At 42.1% G+C, this 17,352-nt stretch overlaps 1 protein-coding gene across 5 annotated transcripts in view; it reads right to left on the bottom strand.

Moving 5' to 3' along the window:
• ABCC9 (ATP binding cassette subfamily C member 9) overlaps positions 1-17,352 on the bottom strand; it is a 71,179-nt gene that overhangs the window by 50,089 nt on the left and 3,738 nt on the right. For 3 of the 5 annotated variants that reach the window (XM_050324316.1, XM_050324313.1, XM_050324312.1), the window contains exons 3-9: positions 12,080-12,174; positions 10,445-10,610; positions 8,412-8,553; positions 7,911-8,032; positions 6,873-7,039; positions 6,069-6,311; positions 1,845-2,039 (exon numbers count right to left, since the gene is read on the bottom strand). In XM_050324316.1, coding sequence (XP_050180273.1) covers positions 1,845-2,039; positions 6,069-6,311; positions 6,873-7,039; positions 7,911-8,032; positions 8,412-8,553; positions 10,445-10,589 — 1,014 coding nt within the window. In that variant the 5' untranslated portion in view covers positions 10,590-10,610; positions 12,080-12,174. Of the gene's footprint in view, positions 1-1,844; positions 2,040-6,068; positions 6,312-6,872; positions 7,040-7,910; positions 8,033-8,411; positions 8,554-10,444; positions 10,611-12,079; positions 12,175-16,791; positions 16,879-17,352 lie in introns of all 5 variants that reach the window. The other 2 variants (XM_050324315.1, XM_050324314.1) reach the window with 2 other exon arrangements.

Here is a 17,352-nt window from a genome sequence, read left to right as displayed (position 1 = left end):
TCATAGTGGAGTTATCAATAATAAAATAACATTTGTAAATACCTTTTCTTCAATGTATGTAGAGCACTCAGGAATTAGGGCAGAAAAAGCATAAAACTAAGTTTGTTCACATTAACTGAAACTCGAGAGAATTTAAAGCAGAAATGGGTAATAGGAAGAAAGACCAAGAGAAAGTTTATCAAAATCCATAAATTAAAGGCAAATGTATTCTGAAATGTGGCCAAGAGAAATAGTGACTGTCACCAAGCCAGACCCTTGGAAGGGTTTCAAGATTTCCAATGACTCCAATCTTCCCTTTAGCCAGGGCTGATTAAAACTTTGAGAAACCCACAACTGAAACCACTGCACTGAAGAGTGAAGAAGATAAATGAAGCAGAAAAGACACAGATTCCTAACTCTGAAATCCAGAGGTTATTTTCAAGCTTAAATACCTTATTTGTTCAACATGCAAAAAAAGAAAACATTTTCGAAGGCAAAACATGCACTTTGCCTTCTGACTTCGTGGCTCAAGTCCAGCATGTGCAGGTTCAAGGATGACAAAGAGCTTTATTTGATAAGCTGCACAATTAAACTCTCCTTCAGAGCAATGAAAGTCTAAAGCCAAACTGAGACCATCAGTCAAGAAAACGAATGTCAGGAGGGAGCAGCCAAGAAAAAGACATTTGGATAGTGGTGATGGTCAAATACTTTATCTGGAGGGGAAAATGTTGTTCCATTACGTACCTGTCTGCTTATTCAAATACAAATTACTGACTTCATAAAGTGTATGGAGAGATCTCTGTTATCAGGAGACATGTGTAGGAAAATTTCTTCCTCATTTCTTCTCTGCTGTCAGTCAGTAAAATAACTTTACATATATTTTTCTCTAATGAAATAAATTCTTTTTCTTATGTTAGAAAATGTTCTGTATCAGAGGCTTGTTCAGTGCTTAGAGGTGATCTCTGAAAGTTCAGTCTCAGTGGAACTTGAAATTAACTGTATCCCAGTGTCTTTAGTGAATTTTTACTATCAAGAGAGTCATTGAATAAAGTGAATGCTTTTCAATTTCTCACGAGTGCCAACCCATTTCATCACTGCAATCAGCAGTATAACCAGTCACAAACAGGGACTGACTCCTCTCAGCTTCCCAGTGAAAAACAGATTTCAGAGAGCTCAAACCTGTCAGTGAACTGCAAACTGAGAAATGGACAGAAATTAAGCAAAATTCTCAGGTTGATCCTTGCTGGATGGATCCCTGAGGCACCACCAGTGGCTGTCCTGCCTGGAGCAAAGAGGGACAGTTGAAGAGGAGCAGAAAAGTCGTTCCTTCTTCTCCCCAGAACTACTGGGATGACTCCATCAAGAGGCAGACAGTTGGGAAACCTGAGGGAATGGCCTGGAGCTGTGTCAGGGCAGGTTTGGGTTGGATATTGGGAAAAGGTTCTTCCCCCAGAGGGTGGTTGGGCACTGAACAGGCTCCCCAGGGCAGTGGGCACAGCACCAAGGCTGACAGAGCTCAAGGAGGTTTTGGATGATCCTCTCAGGCCCATGGTGTGACTCTTGAGGATGGTCCTGTGGAGGGCCGAGGAGCTGGACTGGATGATCCTTGTGGGTCCCTTCCAGCTCAGCGTAACCTATGATTCTGTGATTCTGTGGAACTGGGGGAAGCCTCCACTATCTGAGCTCCATTCCACTACTCTGGTTTGTAACTTCACTGTCTCCCACAAAAAAAAACCACACCTCAATTTGCTCAGAAGAAAACACGAAACAATACAGTGACAATCATAAAAACCAGGTGTATTAAATACCCTTCATGAATCCAGAACTAAACTAGCCAAGCCTGTCAATCCCTGCTGTCAGGTTACCTTTTCTGTGGTGTTTGTGTTGTTGGTTGTGTTCTGGAAGCCCTGGACAATGCCAGAAATGCACAGTGGCCCAGCAAAGCCCAGCAGATCAGCCAAGTACCGGAAGGTGCTGCTGAGCAGGATCGGTCGTCCAAAAGCACTGTACATGGCCAGCCATATGGAGGGGCTCCTGTTGGGCTGGTCTTCCACTTTTTTCTGGAAAACAGAGAAATAGGTATCAACACACTAAGAAGAAGCCTCCCTGGCTTTATATGGCAGCATCCCGGATGCCCAAACAGCTCCTGAAAGGTGAGGTAGCAAACGTGTTGGAGATACCAACAGATTTCAGACGTCCTTCACGGCAAATTCAAGCTCTACCTCTCCTCTGTGGCTGTGGTTTCTCACCTCCACATCCTACACCTTTTCTGAGCCTGTGGGCACAGGAATGCCAGTACAGATTAATAGCCCTGGCAGGCAGCCACTGCTCCTTGTCACATGTGTGCTCGGGGAAATTCTGACCTTCCAGCCCTCGCCCATGAGGGTAATCCTGGTCCAGTAAAGGCTTCTGGTGTGACAGAGGGATTGAGGGAAAAATACGTGGACAGTCGCCTGCAAGATTAAATCAGCTATGGGTCCTTTCTTGCCTTCAGTTCTGTGAATTTACACACTATCACAAGTCTTGCCCTAAAAAACACCAGCCAGCAGATCTCTCTCTTTGCCTACTCAGAGGAGTTCTGATGCTTCTGAGCTCCTTTCAGTGTAATGAAGAAAGAATTTTACTGAGCAGACCCGTGGTCTGCAGAGTGCTTTCCTTTCCGTTCAGGCAGCGGATTTTGACACTCTAAAAAGGCAGCTGTCATTTTTCAAGTAGCACAGATGCCTGCAAGTTGTAATCCAAGCCAAGCCAAGCCCTCTTGAGTGTTCACAGACACATTTTAAGCACAGCCCAGTAACACACCACACCCCCCCCAGCCCAGCAAAGTCACCTGAGAAAATCGAGTGTGCCTGTAACTGCCTGGCTGCCTCCTGTCTTTTTCCCCTCTTTTCTGGGTTTTTCCCCTCACTGCCACTTCCACAGGGCCATGGAATATGAGTGTGGTGCCAAAAATGTCCAGGTGGAGCAGATGGCTGCTAGGGGTTGGGCCAAAAAGCTTAGTAAGGAGGAACAAGCATCCTGGGGACAAACCAGGGCCAATGTTTCAGGAAGGGGTAAGAATGAAACTGCTTTTTCTGAGGAGGGAAAGAGCACAAGGGCCTCGTGCCCTTTGCCCAGACAAAAGGATTTGCTGCCTAGTGGGTGCTAAACTTGAGCGCACTAAAGGGGCTGCTGTCACCCTCCTCAGAGAAATGATTGGCTCTTTGGCAGCTTGACAGGAGCTCAGCTAAATAATTGGGAAAACACAGCTCCCATCTTTTGGGGAAAAAAAAATTATCATACTATCCTGGGCATTCAATTAATGGTAAATTTGGTAAATGCTTGTTTCTTTAACAATTTAATAGCCATTTTCACTACTGCTACAACTCACACATTTGTCATCACCACATGAAATCCAGTAACTTTTCACTGGAAAAAATACTAATTCAATCAAGTTATCTAATACTCTCTGCTGCTAAACCCTGTTGTCTCTTCCTCTTTTAATCAGGACATCATATTACCTGAAGTATCAAATGGGGAGAGGGGAGGAAAAGTGGATTTTTCTTCTAATCCTAAGCTCTTTTCCAGAATGGTTCTTGAGAGTTATGAGCTTGCAGTGTAGTATGTGTGTTGTATGTGCCAGCCCTACCCTTTATTTAGGTGCTGAAGGCAGACCTGTCAATCACCACTCGTTATAGATCAGCTGGGCATCTGTTTGTTTAAATTTGCAGGGATTATTTCTGTTAGAGTAGCCAGTAGGATGGGCTGCTCTCCTCAGCTGTGGGACTTGATTGGGTTTTCCTTGCCTTTGCCACCTCCCTTTCAAATCCCTGCAATTTTCTCTACCTGGGGCACTCAGCAGTTGAAGCAGGGACAGTAAGACAGAGCCTGCTGGTAAATCCAGTCACCTGCAAGGTGTGCCTCAGCAAACATGGAAATCTGACTGTTCCCAGAGTTCTGGAGCTGGAAGAGTGATCCTGGTGCTGTAGGGCAATGCTCTGACCCTGTGATTTCTAATTAACACACTTTCTTTCCTCCTTGTTTTTTCCCCAGCAGGCAACATCCATCATGGCACATGAACAGCAGGCACAGGGAACTGATGGTCCTTGACTTTGCTTTTGCTACTACACTCCCAAAAGGAAAGCTTTCTATTGACCATCAGGACAAGTTACACAGAAAATGAATCTAACATCAATGTGCTAAATCTGTTTTCACATATGGGATGTGTGGGGCATTAGTACGTGGTCTGAAACATCTAGACTGCTTGGGTAGGAGCTGAAACAAAAGCCAAGCAAAAACAGAAAAAGGTTTTTTTTTTTTTTTTTTTTGAGGGTGGGGAAGGGATGGGATTATGTGAGAATTTATTAAATTATTTCGATTTTCAGAGCATGCAGAAGAGATAGCAAGCCAATGTCACGTGAGCTGTCTCAAGGGCATTTTGCACTGTAGAATACTGGTGGTCATGCTCACTGTCTTTCATCGAGGTGTGATAAGGAGGGTTTGCAGAGGAACAGAAGCTTTCCCTCTGCAGGGCAGTGGAGCACAGCTGAGATCAGCTGCCTCCAGGCACAGGCAGGGGTAACCCCACTTAATCCAGGGGATGGTGGGGGGCTGCCCTCCCTTCCAGTAGAAGATTAGTGTAAGATACACACTGGCAGCAGAGACAGTGACAGATCATCTCTTCCAGACTCCAGACCACGCTCCAACCTGAAGAATTTTCCTAATTATGTGGCTGTTTCTGGCCCAGCCCTGCACAGGCCAGCACATTTCTCCACAGGGATGAACTGCAGTGAGTTTCACTGCCTGGATCCTTGGATTTGCTTTAGCCTTTTGGTTTACTTTAACTTTATCTGCAAAGAACCAGTTTACTTTAGGGTTACAGACTGTTTTCCAATATTAGCACAACTGTGATAGCTGTGGTAATCTCAAGATTTTGGACAATTCCATACCCCAAAACATCTGATGCAAGGCAACATTAGAAACACAGGTGAGTGTAACTGCATGGGGCACATTCATGACAGTCTTCCTACATGCATGACACACACCAAGGGAAGATGCACACCAAAAATCTGTGCTCTTGCACACAAGCAATAGCACATTTAACTTGACTTTTGGCCTCTGAACTGCATATTTGTGCAGGCACAGACAGCACCTGCAGATGTAAATGAGCTACAGGAGTTGTCCTCTTGCCTGTCATTAAGAATGGCCCAGAGACTCAGGTACTCAGGGCATGGAGGTGCCTAAGACTCTTTGTCCTCTTTAAGTAGGATTTAGGCACCTTGAGGAGCTGGCCCAAGGAATGCACTTGTCCCTTGCTGAGAAAAGCTCAGTTCCAATGACTCAGTAGCTTTCTGCTTAAAGCAGAAGGATCTTGATCTCTGCTCTCTGGAGTCACTGTCTGCAAAAGGGAAGAGAAGGAACTTGCATCCTTTAAAATATAAAACAATTGGGCTGATTATGGATTCATCCCAGAGGGCACAGAAAGGAGCCTGCAGCTCCCTACTGGGAGAAGAGAGCTGCCTAAATACATCCAGAAGTTTCCCTGGGAAATCCTTCTCTTCCTCAGTGAGTTTTCCCAAAAATACTTTCTGTGCTGGGTCTGGCTGGCATGGAGTTAATTTTCTTCATGCAGTGCTGTGCTTGACATTAGTGACTAAAGCATTGTTAAGACACCAGTGTTTTGGCTATTTTTGATGTGTAGTTTTGGCTACTTCTCTTTCTGGAGGAAAAAAAAAAGTGAAGATGAGTGTGTCCAGCTGATACTATGGGCAGAATGTCTTCCAATTTAAGATGCTGTCTGGAGTAGCTCAGATTCAAACAAAGCTTTCGCTTTTAAAATCTAGCAACCAATCATTCTGTTGTGGTTTTAGTTTCCAGTTGCACTCCATCTGGCAACTCCCTCCTGCTATAAATTCACTTAAAACCGAACAGCATCTATCAGACTGGAACTCCCCATGCCAAGTTTCACCTTGGAACAAACAGTCCCGAGTTAAAAACTCCTAAAACTAGGATTTCATAAAAGCTGGGGGGAAAAAAAAAATAAAAAAAACAATTCAGAGTGACACTTCACGTTTCCAAGGCCAAACAGCGACATGAACATCTGTGGTTACCTTTTGTTCCTCGTACGCTTCTTTGAGACAGACGTAGTTTGTCAGTGCTCTCATTGCAATTGGGAGCTTTCCAATGGCCTTCAGGTCCACAGGTTTCTTGTGGGCAGATATAATGAGAGTGTTCATCCACCAGTAAGTGGCCTTGGAGAGCAAATTGACAAAAGGCTGCAGAAACCTCACTCCCAGGTCCTGCAGGTCCTCTGGGGGCTTCACTTTCTGGGGGTTCATGAAAAACACGTACCTCTGGAGAGGAGAAAACAGACAACAGCATGCTCAGAAATTATCTCGTTAACAGTGATCTCTAGCCAAAAAAAAAAAAAAAAAGTACAATATAGCTACAAAGTCAAAATTGCATTTATGCAAATATGCACCTATCTATATAAATAGATATTTAGAGACTTTGTCTCTAAATATATGTAGATATAGATATAGAAATATAGAGAAGGATGGGTGGATAGATGGATAGATGGATGGATAGATAAATAGATTAGATAGATAGATAGATAGATAGATAGATAGATAGGTAGGTAGATAGATAGATAGATAGATAGATAGATAGATAGATGGATAGATAGATAGATAGCTGAACACAGTCACCCATACACACCAAGCCCAGGAGACACACCAAGGACATACATTTTAAAGACACGCCCACTGATCTCTACAGAATCAACAAAATATTTATGCCTAAGCTAAACTTGGGCCTAAACTTGACACAAACCAGAGTTACTGGGGACTAAAGACCCACCTTCCCCCTGTGATGCTGCTGATGTTTTCCCAGACCCTGCTAAAGAAGCCACATACCCTGACTCGGATGACGTTGATCTCCACAGCCATGAGCAGCCCGTAGAGGATGACCATAATCCCAGTGATGCAGAAACGCAGCTGAGAGAAAGGGACACCATCCTGGCAGTACCTCACAAGCTTGATGGTTTTGGTGACAAAGGCCATGATCCAGTAAAGGAAGAGAGCTGTGAAACAGGCGCACACTCATAGTGAAAATAAATAAATATATATATATATGAGAATTTAACCACACCAGTGCCTCAGAAGTTTCAGCTTCCATGTCCCATCCCTGGAAGTGTTCAAGGGCAGGTTGGATGGGGTTCTAAGCAACCTTGTCTAGTGGAAGTTGTCCCTGCCCATGGCAGGGATGTTAGAACAAGAAGCAGAAGTCTCATAACTTAACAAACATCACATTGCCTCTTTGAAAAAGCAAGGTGCATCCCAAGTGAGAATATGGAAATGTGCCCATTTTAAAAAAGACTTCCTGGAGTTTAGTGGTGTCCTGAATCCTGGCTTGTGCCTGTTACCAGCTTGTTCAGGTTCTGAGTTATAGGTAATTTGGACAGTATGAATCTGTATCAGTTATTATCCTGCAATGTCCAATCTGACCATCTCCCGACTGAGACAGCAGACTGGATAACCTTGGAACCAACTGCAAAGGATGCTGAGAAACAACAGCAACTGCACATGATGGTTTGTTGTGAGATTGCTGTTAAAAGTGGCCTTTTGAAATAGTCCTTTTGAGTGAAGACAAGTGCTTCCTCAAAACAATGAGCAGTGTTGAGAAATATCTAAAAGCTCATGATAAAAATACAACAGTCATCTGTTTTGTGATAATTTTAAAAATGGTTCTCAGCATGTACTTTATAAAAGGTGTAGTAACTCCTATGATACTATTAGTTGGAAGAGCCGAGAATTATCCTTCTCTCTTTTAATATTCTCACATATTTCACCCTCCTCCTCAATCTACACAAGCTGACTTTGGCTAAACCACTGGGTCTTGTAAGAGTACATAAAAATTAGCCTTGAGTACATAAATATTAGACTTAGACTTACCCAGCAGTAACTTTGGAAAGTTTGATGTCTCAATATTATGGTAATAGACTATGGACACAGTGGCAGCCACAAATCCCATTATAGCTGGTAGAAAGAGATGTAGGTGGCGAGATTTCATTTGTCTGAAAATAAATCAGGCAGAAATTAGTGGATTTGATGCCTTTTTTCACCACTGTGTGAAAACACAGGTGTTCTGCTTATCTATTCAAGAGGAAAAACGTGACTTTCCCAGGGACAAAAAGGATTTTTTTTTCCATGTGAATGCTTTAAATTTTGTTAATATTCACTTGCCATTGTAGCATGAGAGGAGAACAAGTGCTAAGAACAATCGCCTCCATCCCACCAAAATCTGGACAGCTCATGAAATGATTCTGTGATTTTTTTCGGGAAGGAGGTGGGATGAAAACCTCCTTATGCTTTACAATCCGTCCCATCACACATTAAGACCGTATATTAACGAATGCAATTAGCTTGGTTGTCCACCAGAAGTGTGTCACTCACGTGTCAGAAACGATTCCCTCTGCGATTTCGCACACGTGCACGAACAGGAGGGTGAATGTCAGGATCCACCTCAGGTTGTGCCCAGGGAAGTGCAGCCAGGTGTTGTGGTGGATCTGGACCTTGGAGCTTTGGCTTCCCCAGCCTGGGAAATGATGGTAATGGGAGAGAAAGGTTATCACAGTGATAACCGGTGATTTTTCTATTCTAATCCATGTATATATATATATATATATAAAAAACCACCCTACAAGGCCATAGGGGCTGCTGTGACTGAAAAGATGAGCCAGGAGTGTCTCAGTTGCCACATCATTTCAACCTAACCCTGAAGACAATGGGACAACAGTCTTCCCACAGTTGCAATTAAAGAGAAGTCATCCCCGGTCAAGAAAAATGGTGAGAAAACAAAACAAACCACCACCAACAACAACAAAATCTCAAGTGTCATCCTCAGATCAACAGATCTGAAGTAATGGCATGACATCACATCTTTCCCAGTCACAGACAAGAGTTTTCCACTGATATAAAATTTGCCTCCTCAAATGAAGCCTCAAAGAGATACATTTACTTCAAACAAATAACATACAATTTAAGCTATTGTGGGGTTTTTTTCCCACAACACTGTCAGAAAACAGAGGGGATTTTCAGTGGCTACAATGCTATTTCGAAATTAATTGGCTGATACCTGGGAAAAAACTAAAGCAGCCACTCAATGCATAATACAGAGTGTTGTCAAAGTTTCTCTCTGCCCTCAGACCTTGCACTGAGCTTCCATCAAAGACTTCTGCAGAAAACCCTGTCATTCAAGGGTGGCTTGCTCTGATCTCAAAGAAAGAGCCAGCACTGACACAAAAACACAGCACTGTTGGAAAAAGTTCTCCATAACCCTTGTCTGGTTTTTTTGGGGTTTTTAACCAGTCTTTAGTTATTATTTTGTTAGAACTTTTTACTTATTCCCTTGTTTCATTATTTAATTAGTTTTCAGTCACTGGATTATGTTATAATATCTTATTTAGGTTATAATGTATTGCCTGGTACCAAGTGTTTTAGCTCACAGGTTCCTGTAGCCTATTATTCAGTCACTTCAGAGTCTTTTTGAATAAGAGAAGTTCCTTAAATCCCCAGTTCAAATATAGTCCCAAACTCAAATCTTCCTCGTGGAAGAAATGTATTCCTATGTACATATGTGACACCAGGAAAGTGGCATGGAAGAACTGATGTGCCATTTCTCATGCAGCTGTCAGGATAATATTTATTTTCATTAATACTTAGTATTAATAACTTAATACTTTCATTAATAACCACCTTTTGGTGGTTATTCAAGTCTCTTTATCTCCTATGATCAGTTTGACAGCTCTGAAAAAGTATGAAATTGCACTTATTGCATCCCTGAAAATTAACTGGGATAAAGAGATAACTAGAGACAAAAAAAGTGTCATTACAGTACTAGTTTAGGTAGGGGTTTTATACAAGAAAGTGGGAGTTAGAGCTGTTCCACTGTCCTAAATTCCTCAAGGGGGATTTATCACTTCTTCTTTTCATTCCCATGGGGGGGGAAAAAAAAAGTATCCCTATAGCTCTACTTTTCTTTACAAATGTTGGCAAAAGAAGCAATTACTCTGTTCTAAAAATTTCCTACGCTTGTCCTGTCCTTAGTTCAAAGTTGCACATTTTAGATATTCCCCAAAATTTGCATCACTTGAAGGGAATTCAGACCCACTGCCCCGAATCTTCTAATGTCTAACAATAGCAAAGGTTGTAAATTGGCAATCTCAGTTCTGAGGAAAAGAAGTTTGGCTCTGATGCCTCCGGTTCTCATCCATCTCTTCACGCTGATTAGTTCATATTCACATCCAGAATGCCCACATTTAAAGCTGGTTGGCATCACACCCTCGGGGTGAAACCACTCTGCCTCTTCTTTTTTTTTTAATAAATCAAGAAATATAAAGCATCCAATGGTTTCACCACGAGGCAAACAAAACCAGACCGAATATAAACCTGAGCTCGGGGGTTTGCAGGATTGCTGATCAACTCACCGATGAACAGGATTGGGAAGGTGATAAACAGCAGGAAGACATGGGGAACCAAGTTGAGGGCATCCACAAAGCAGACATTTCTCAGCACCCCAGCACTGATGTTGTAGGCTGAGGCATTGTCGTTCCCACAGAAGGCGAGTCTCATCGCTCCCACGGGGTCTGGAGGCTGCAAAAAACAAAAAAAAAAAAAAGAGAGGTTTTTTGACTACCAAGAGTGCTGGCGTTACCTTTACCTAAAGACAAAATAAATGGAATAAAGAGACACTGAACAACCCAACACAGTCGTATTTTGAAGGCTCTTTTGGGCCACGTCAAGTATAAGCACGCTAGAATGAAGGCTGTGTTTATGAGACATTTATATTCTGCTGATATTGTTTATATTTAGTTGTATTTACTATTTACAGTAAGTGCTGTTTTTAAATAAATTGTGCCTTTCAGTGTTCATTGTGTGCACAGATATTCTCCCTGTGAGAATAAGGAAGTTTTGAATAAGAAGTGTTTCCATTTCTCATAAGGAACCCCAAATGGCCATAAGCTGACTCCTGTGTGTAGGTGCTTCTCTGGTGAGCCAACACTGCCTGTGCAATGTCTCTAACCATTTGTTGCACCACATTCTGCTCTGGACCTTTGATATTCATGATTTGACAGCTTTACATTCAGGGATATTTTGTATTTCTTCGTCGTTGCACAGAGCAACAGTCACACACACAAGTCATTGGAGATGCCTGACAAACTCTTACCCAAAGTAGGTAGTACTGAAGATTGCACAGGCAGTAGATCAGCATTTGTGCTTGATCCTGCAAATCCTTATGCACGTGCTCAGGCTCATCCAAGCAGCCCCTGACTACCCTGATTTCTTAGAGACTATCTTTGTACACCAAGATAAGCTCGTGTGTTTGTGCTTGCAGACCACAGTGTGACCCATCTCTGGCTTTCATCAACCTGTGCATCTTCTGTTTTTTCAGTCTTCCCTATCAGAAGACGAAACAAGATTGCAACCGAAAATGTTTCCTCGCTCATTTCTTTGCCTGAGACCTATGAGGAGCAGCACAGGGGTTTGGACTGGGTTATGCAAACTCATTTACTCACATCATCCTCTTTTCTCGAATTTTGCACACTAAAATAGAAAGGGTGTAATTAATTCAGCAGAGTGTGCTTCTCCAGCAACATTGGCATTAATGACAAATGCGTTTTGCTGAATCAAAACAAGATAGAGATGCAAAAAGGCATTAATGTAGTTTAAATTAAAAAAAAAAAAAAAGAAGATAGTTAATGGGGAGAAAAAGTTTTCCTTCTTTCCTCAAATAGTTTAGATTAATTCTGTGAGCTTAATTATTTAAACAAGGTAAGCATAAACTACTCAAGTAGTCCCTTAGAGGAAGCATAAACATGAAGATCTTCAAAAGGTAGAGAATTCAAAGAGGCATTTTGAACCTCTGCTAAACCCCCTTTTCACTTTTAACTAACTTCTTGCTGGATCTGAAAAGGGTAATCCATATTGAAACACATCAGTGACATTTGTAAAGGAGTTTCTTTCAAAAGAATGTGAGAAATGCAGTTCCTTTCCCAAATATATCAGCAATTTATGGCTGAGATTTGCCAGAAGTAAAACATAACTCGCATGCATGTACTTACTGTGATGCAAAAGCTGATGGACAACCCACTCAATCTTCAGCAAAAAACATCTGCTAATAGTCCAGAACAATCTGATGGAGAGTTTGGCCCATTCTCTATAATGAATAGAGTGACATGACCACTATCATTCTATCACTTTATTTTTATATAAAAACACATTACTCAATAAATGAGACTAGCAACACAAAAGAAATATGATGTTAGTATGAATTCTGACTTAATTGGGGAGTTATTAGCAAAAAAAAAAAGGAACTTTTCAAGAAGCTGCACAGAGATTGTGTGGGTTTAACTTGTAAAAGCTCGGCATGTCTCCTTTAAGAGAAACCTAATGGTAATGATAATCTCTTGAAAATCAGAAGTGCTGTTTCCTCATTTTTATCAAAGGTCAGAAGTCCAAGGGAGTTCTGCTGGGAATTTTCCTCCCTTTCCCACAAAGAGGACTCTTTTCTGAGGCCCTGTAAGATGCTGTTGTGGTCTGGTGGTTGGAGTGGTACCGAAAGGCAGGAGAGTCCTGGGTTCAAATGAGCACTGAATCACTGACTTCCAGTGTAGCTTTTGGCTTCTGGTCAAACATAAATCTGGGAGAAAGGATTAAAATCAAGTCCAAGGGAAGCCATGGGAACTGTTGGGTTTTTTTTTTCCTATTTTTCTGGAAGGGGAATGGAATATAGGCAGTAGGTGCTCCTGTGGAAGAAAGGACTATTAATTTCATGGACAGTGTTTTCTCCTAGCTAACAGTTTGTAGAGATTTCCTATTACACCAACAACACATTCTTAAAAGCAGTTGTCCTTTGCTGAGAAAAGAATCTGGTCCTATTAGTGTAGAGACAGTGCTCGTCATGCTGGTGATAATTTCCAAGAGTAGGTATGAGCAGTTTATTCACAGTACTTTTGTTACATCTTCACTTCAAAAAGGAAGTAGAATTTAATTGTCTTCTGTTAAAATGAGACAGAAAATCCAGCCTAGGTTGGTTAGTTTCTAAAAAAATCCCCAGCAAACATGAAAAATTATCATGTTGCCAATGAAATGATAGAGGGTAACTGGCAATAAATTCCCAAGATTTTAAATCGGAAAACACATCATCTTTAATGAGCATATCCAGTGACCATATTCACTGAACCTCCACAGGCTTAAAATCTGTCTGGACATGTTGGCCAGCATTGTGATGCTGTGCTGACCCAACGCCTCATAAAATGCCAAATCATGAAATGCTCAACTTCCCTTTTCAGCTGCACCCACCTCAGGACACACACCTATGACAGCATGGCAGTGAGAGGGAACAGAGGAGATAAGAACTCTGGGAGCATTAACAGTCCAGTGACCCTTCCTCCCTCCCTTCCTTCCATCCTTTTGTCCGGGAATGAGCTGTGACTGGAAGTGGAGGACTCGTGTTCTGCATCTGTTGGTGTATCCCAACTTCCCTAACACCTTCAGGTGTCTACCCAGACAGGCTGCTGGCAGCTCCCTGTACCTTCAGGAGTGGTGTGTGGAAACACACTGCAGGACAGCAGAGCTCCAAGGGATCCATCATTCCCTTCCCACCCATTTCTGGTGCAGAAGGCAGATCTGTTAAACCCTCCACAGTTTTGTGACTCAAACTTCTCATGCCCACACTCAGATCCCATGCCTGGAAAGTTCAGTGTAACTACACAAGGACACGTTCTCAGGGCTGTGAACAGTGTAAGCTACACGTTCAAAAGATTCAAAAGACTCATTTAAGAGTCCAAGTTGCATTTTCAAACCATATTTCAGTATTGGGAGTTCTTTAAAGAAAGAGATCTTTAATCATTCTAAGAATCATAAAGATTTTTAAAAGGCCTCGGCTATACTGGCTTTTTAATGAGGTTTTGAAAATCTTCACTCAAAAAACTGAGCCTGGAAATGAAGACAGTTTGAAAGACCTTGATTGCAGATACCAAACGAAAGGTAGAGTGAAAAGGCACTATTCCTTCCTCTGCTGTAATCCCATAAGATTTCATCTCATCTCATGCAATTAAATGGTGAAAAGGAAGAACAACAAATCTAGAAGAAAAATTAAGAATTGCAGTCATGCTTACTGTTGTAACTCATCAAAAACTGCAGCTGGAAAGGAAGATGGAACACTTCCATGACTGAGCACTGGCCAAATTTGGCTCTCTTAATAAAAATTAAGCTATTCTTCCATTGCTTTAGCTCTTTTAGTAAGCCAGTGTTGGGCTTCAGTCAGAACTGGGTCTGTAGAGAGGTTAACCAGATCTTTAGAGAGGTGAATCAGACCTTTAGAGAGGTGAATCAGATCTTTAGAGAGGTGAACCAGATCTTTAGAGAGGTGAACCAGATCTTTAGAGAGGTGAGTCTTGCCCGTGTGCTGTTTGTTTCTCTCAGTGCTGAGCGCTGTGCAAGCACATCACTAAACACATGGAAGGCTTCTTCTATTTTTCCCAAGCACCAGTTGTTGATCACTGCCAAAGACAGAATGCTGACCACATGGAACAGCAAAACCTGTAAAGAACAGCTGTGCTGGAGGTTTGGGAATTAGCCCTGAGCAGGCCAGAACACAGAGCTGACTCAAGGTTTCCCACCCTGCAGCCAAAGGTGAATTTTCTCCTCACCAAAGATGAGGGGACAGGTTTTTTAGGCCACAGTGAGGATGCAGGGAGATATCAGAGGAAAAACAGGGCTGCAGAGGTGCATGAGGAGAAATTTGAAGAGATTTCTGTTGTCAGTGGGTGGAAGGGATAAAAGCAGTTAATGCTGCAACTGAGAGAGGGTATCACACTCTGTAGCAGCCCCTGCCCTCCCACACCTGCCAAGAGCCTTTCCTTGGGAACACCAGCAGCAGCACAAAGCCAGCCTTCCTGGAACTGTGCTCAGGTGAATCAAGCAGCAAAGCCAGGTGGTTTTATCACCCTCAGTAGCCTGCTGCACTGCAGGCTCACAGTCCAGCAGAGAGCCACACAAATATTAGTCCAGTCTCAAAATTAACAGTCTTAACCCCCCTGGTGCCAATTCCCAAAATAAGAAGCCCTGCTCAAGGCAAGATTAACAGCAGTGCTGAGCTGTTGCAGTTGCCATACTTCAGTTCCAAAGTTGGCTCATGCAGGACTGTCCCAAGGGCCACAGGCACAAGGCATGACAGTGGAGAAATGTCCACCAGTTTCTTAGCAAATCTTTATCTGTGGGTCCCAAAGGAAAGGGGAAGTCACTGGAAAGCAAAGGCCTCTCCTTCTCATATGGATTTACAAAGATCTTTGCTCTAAGCTCATGCTCAGGTGGGAACCTTTGGAGCTGAAGGCTTCTCTACAAGCGGATGGCTCTGACTGGCAAAGAGCAGGGGGTGCAAAAAATGGGAGCAATCCAACTGCCACATTCAAGGAATAAAATGGATAACCCAAACAGGAACATTCAGGAGAGAGAAGATGAAAGGGGAGCAAGTTATTCTGAAATCTGTTGATCATCTGCAGTTATTGACCACTAATATTTGTCAGGCAGTAGCAGCCTTTCAGAATAGCTGTTGAGATCCTCATAAACTCATTTCATGACAACATTGTTCATAGTTGTTACCAAAAAATGGCTTTCCCAGAGATAAATTCTCTTTCTCTAGAATATGGTAGGCCAATAAGTTATGCTGGGGTGATTACACTGAAGTGGGTACATCACAACGTTTGCTTCACTGCTAATTACAGCAGGAATGTAAACATTTGCTGTACTTTATAATAATGTTACCAAGTATACCAGGTTAAATCTGTCATTTCAGTCAGAGAAAAGGCAGTAATGTGATAAAGATCATCTGATAACAAGCATGTGCTACCTGAGGGTACCAGCTACATTCTTCAGTAGGGGTGCCAAGTACCAGGTAAGTTTTGGGTTTAACACTTGTAGGTTGTCAGGCCTTTGCCCTTTGAAGTTATTGGCAAATGACTCACTTTAACTCACATTTTTATGAACTCTACAACTCATCAGAAATTCCCAGAGGTGGCTTTTCTTCCTCCCTTTGAAAAATGGCCTTTGCTGAACAGTCACATAGGAGCTAAAGCCACCAGCAAAACTTCCCGGGGAGCAGGGGGGGAATGGAAAGAACAATCAGGAGGATGGGCCCATGTGGGTGCCAGTGGAAGGCAATTCTCAGCCCTCCTTCGCATCATTTGGGACTCTGATTCCCCGTGGGTTTGCTTTAATGAGGATGTGAACTCTCTGAACAGCAGTTCACCCTGCAATTAAACACCCTGCTAAAAACCCTTGTGTCCTTTAAGCATTTAAGTTTTTAAGTGCTAAAATCCCAATCACTGGCAAGTTGAGACTTCCTGGGTTTGGGTGAAGGTGTACAGACATAGTCAGAAGATAACAGAAAAACAGCAAAAAAAAAAAAAAAAAACCTGATTCACTGTGAAGAAGACAGAGGTTTTGGGAAGACAGAAAAAGTAGGTCAAAGTAGTAAACATGAAAATGACATAACACTGAACCTAAACACTCACAAATATCATTTTAACAAGCACAAGTGGGGATTCTCAGGGCACTAAGCCAGTTCATGAGATATATTTTCCACAAGCAGTTGTGAGGAAGACAATGGAAAAACGGTAGATAATCTGAATTTCCATAAAAATTATGAGAACATCCTCGCATCCTCACCAAGTACAAAACTATAAGAATTCTAGTGAAAGACATTTTAACTACCTTAAGGGTCTTTTAAAAGTGGACTTAAAAATCTTCACATTCAAGAGTTTCAACTCACCTGGATTATACCTCTGTTCGTCATGCTCTGCAAGATATTTATGACTATAAAGAAAAGAGTATAAGTACACTCCTCAGGTGGAGCTTCCTTGGGGGAATAAAAATATTTTGAAAAACATTTATTGCAGTAGTTCTGTGGCCCGTTATTTAAAAAAAAAAACACATGGATTGATAGCTGCACTTTCTAATTAAGAGAGATCAGTTTACAGAGCATATTTGTGTCTCAGTTCAGATCGAATTTCGTTTTGGTCTTACATATGATATGCATTATATGCCTGTATATGCACATATATATGAATGTCTATATAGAGAGACAGACATGGGTATGCATATAGGTGCAGGATTGAGAAAGCACTCCCAGTTACACAGAAGTTCTTGTCTTCTGAATAAACCAGTCATTGCAAAAGCAAGAATTTTTCTTTCTTGAATTTCATGGAGTGAATTTCAGCTAAGGACGAATTATGAATTTGTAGGTTTGAACAGACACAACAGAAGGCCTAACTCTGAGGTTTGCCACAGATTTTAGGTGAGCGCTCTGAATCTTTTTTTTTTTCCTTTCTGG

Source organism: Myiozetetes cayanensis, unplaced genomic scaffold, assembly GCF_022539395.1.
Source record: "Myiozetetes cayanensis isolate MyiCay16 unplaced genomic scaffold, myiCay2020 scf3, whole genome shotgun sequence".
Classification (NCBI taxonomy): domain Eukaryota; kingdom Metazoa; phylum Chordata; class Aves; order Passeriformes; family Tyrannidae; genus Myiozetetes; species Myiozetetes cayanensis.
This window is presented reverse-complemented; position numbering and strand designations above follow the sequence as displayed.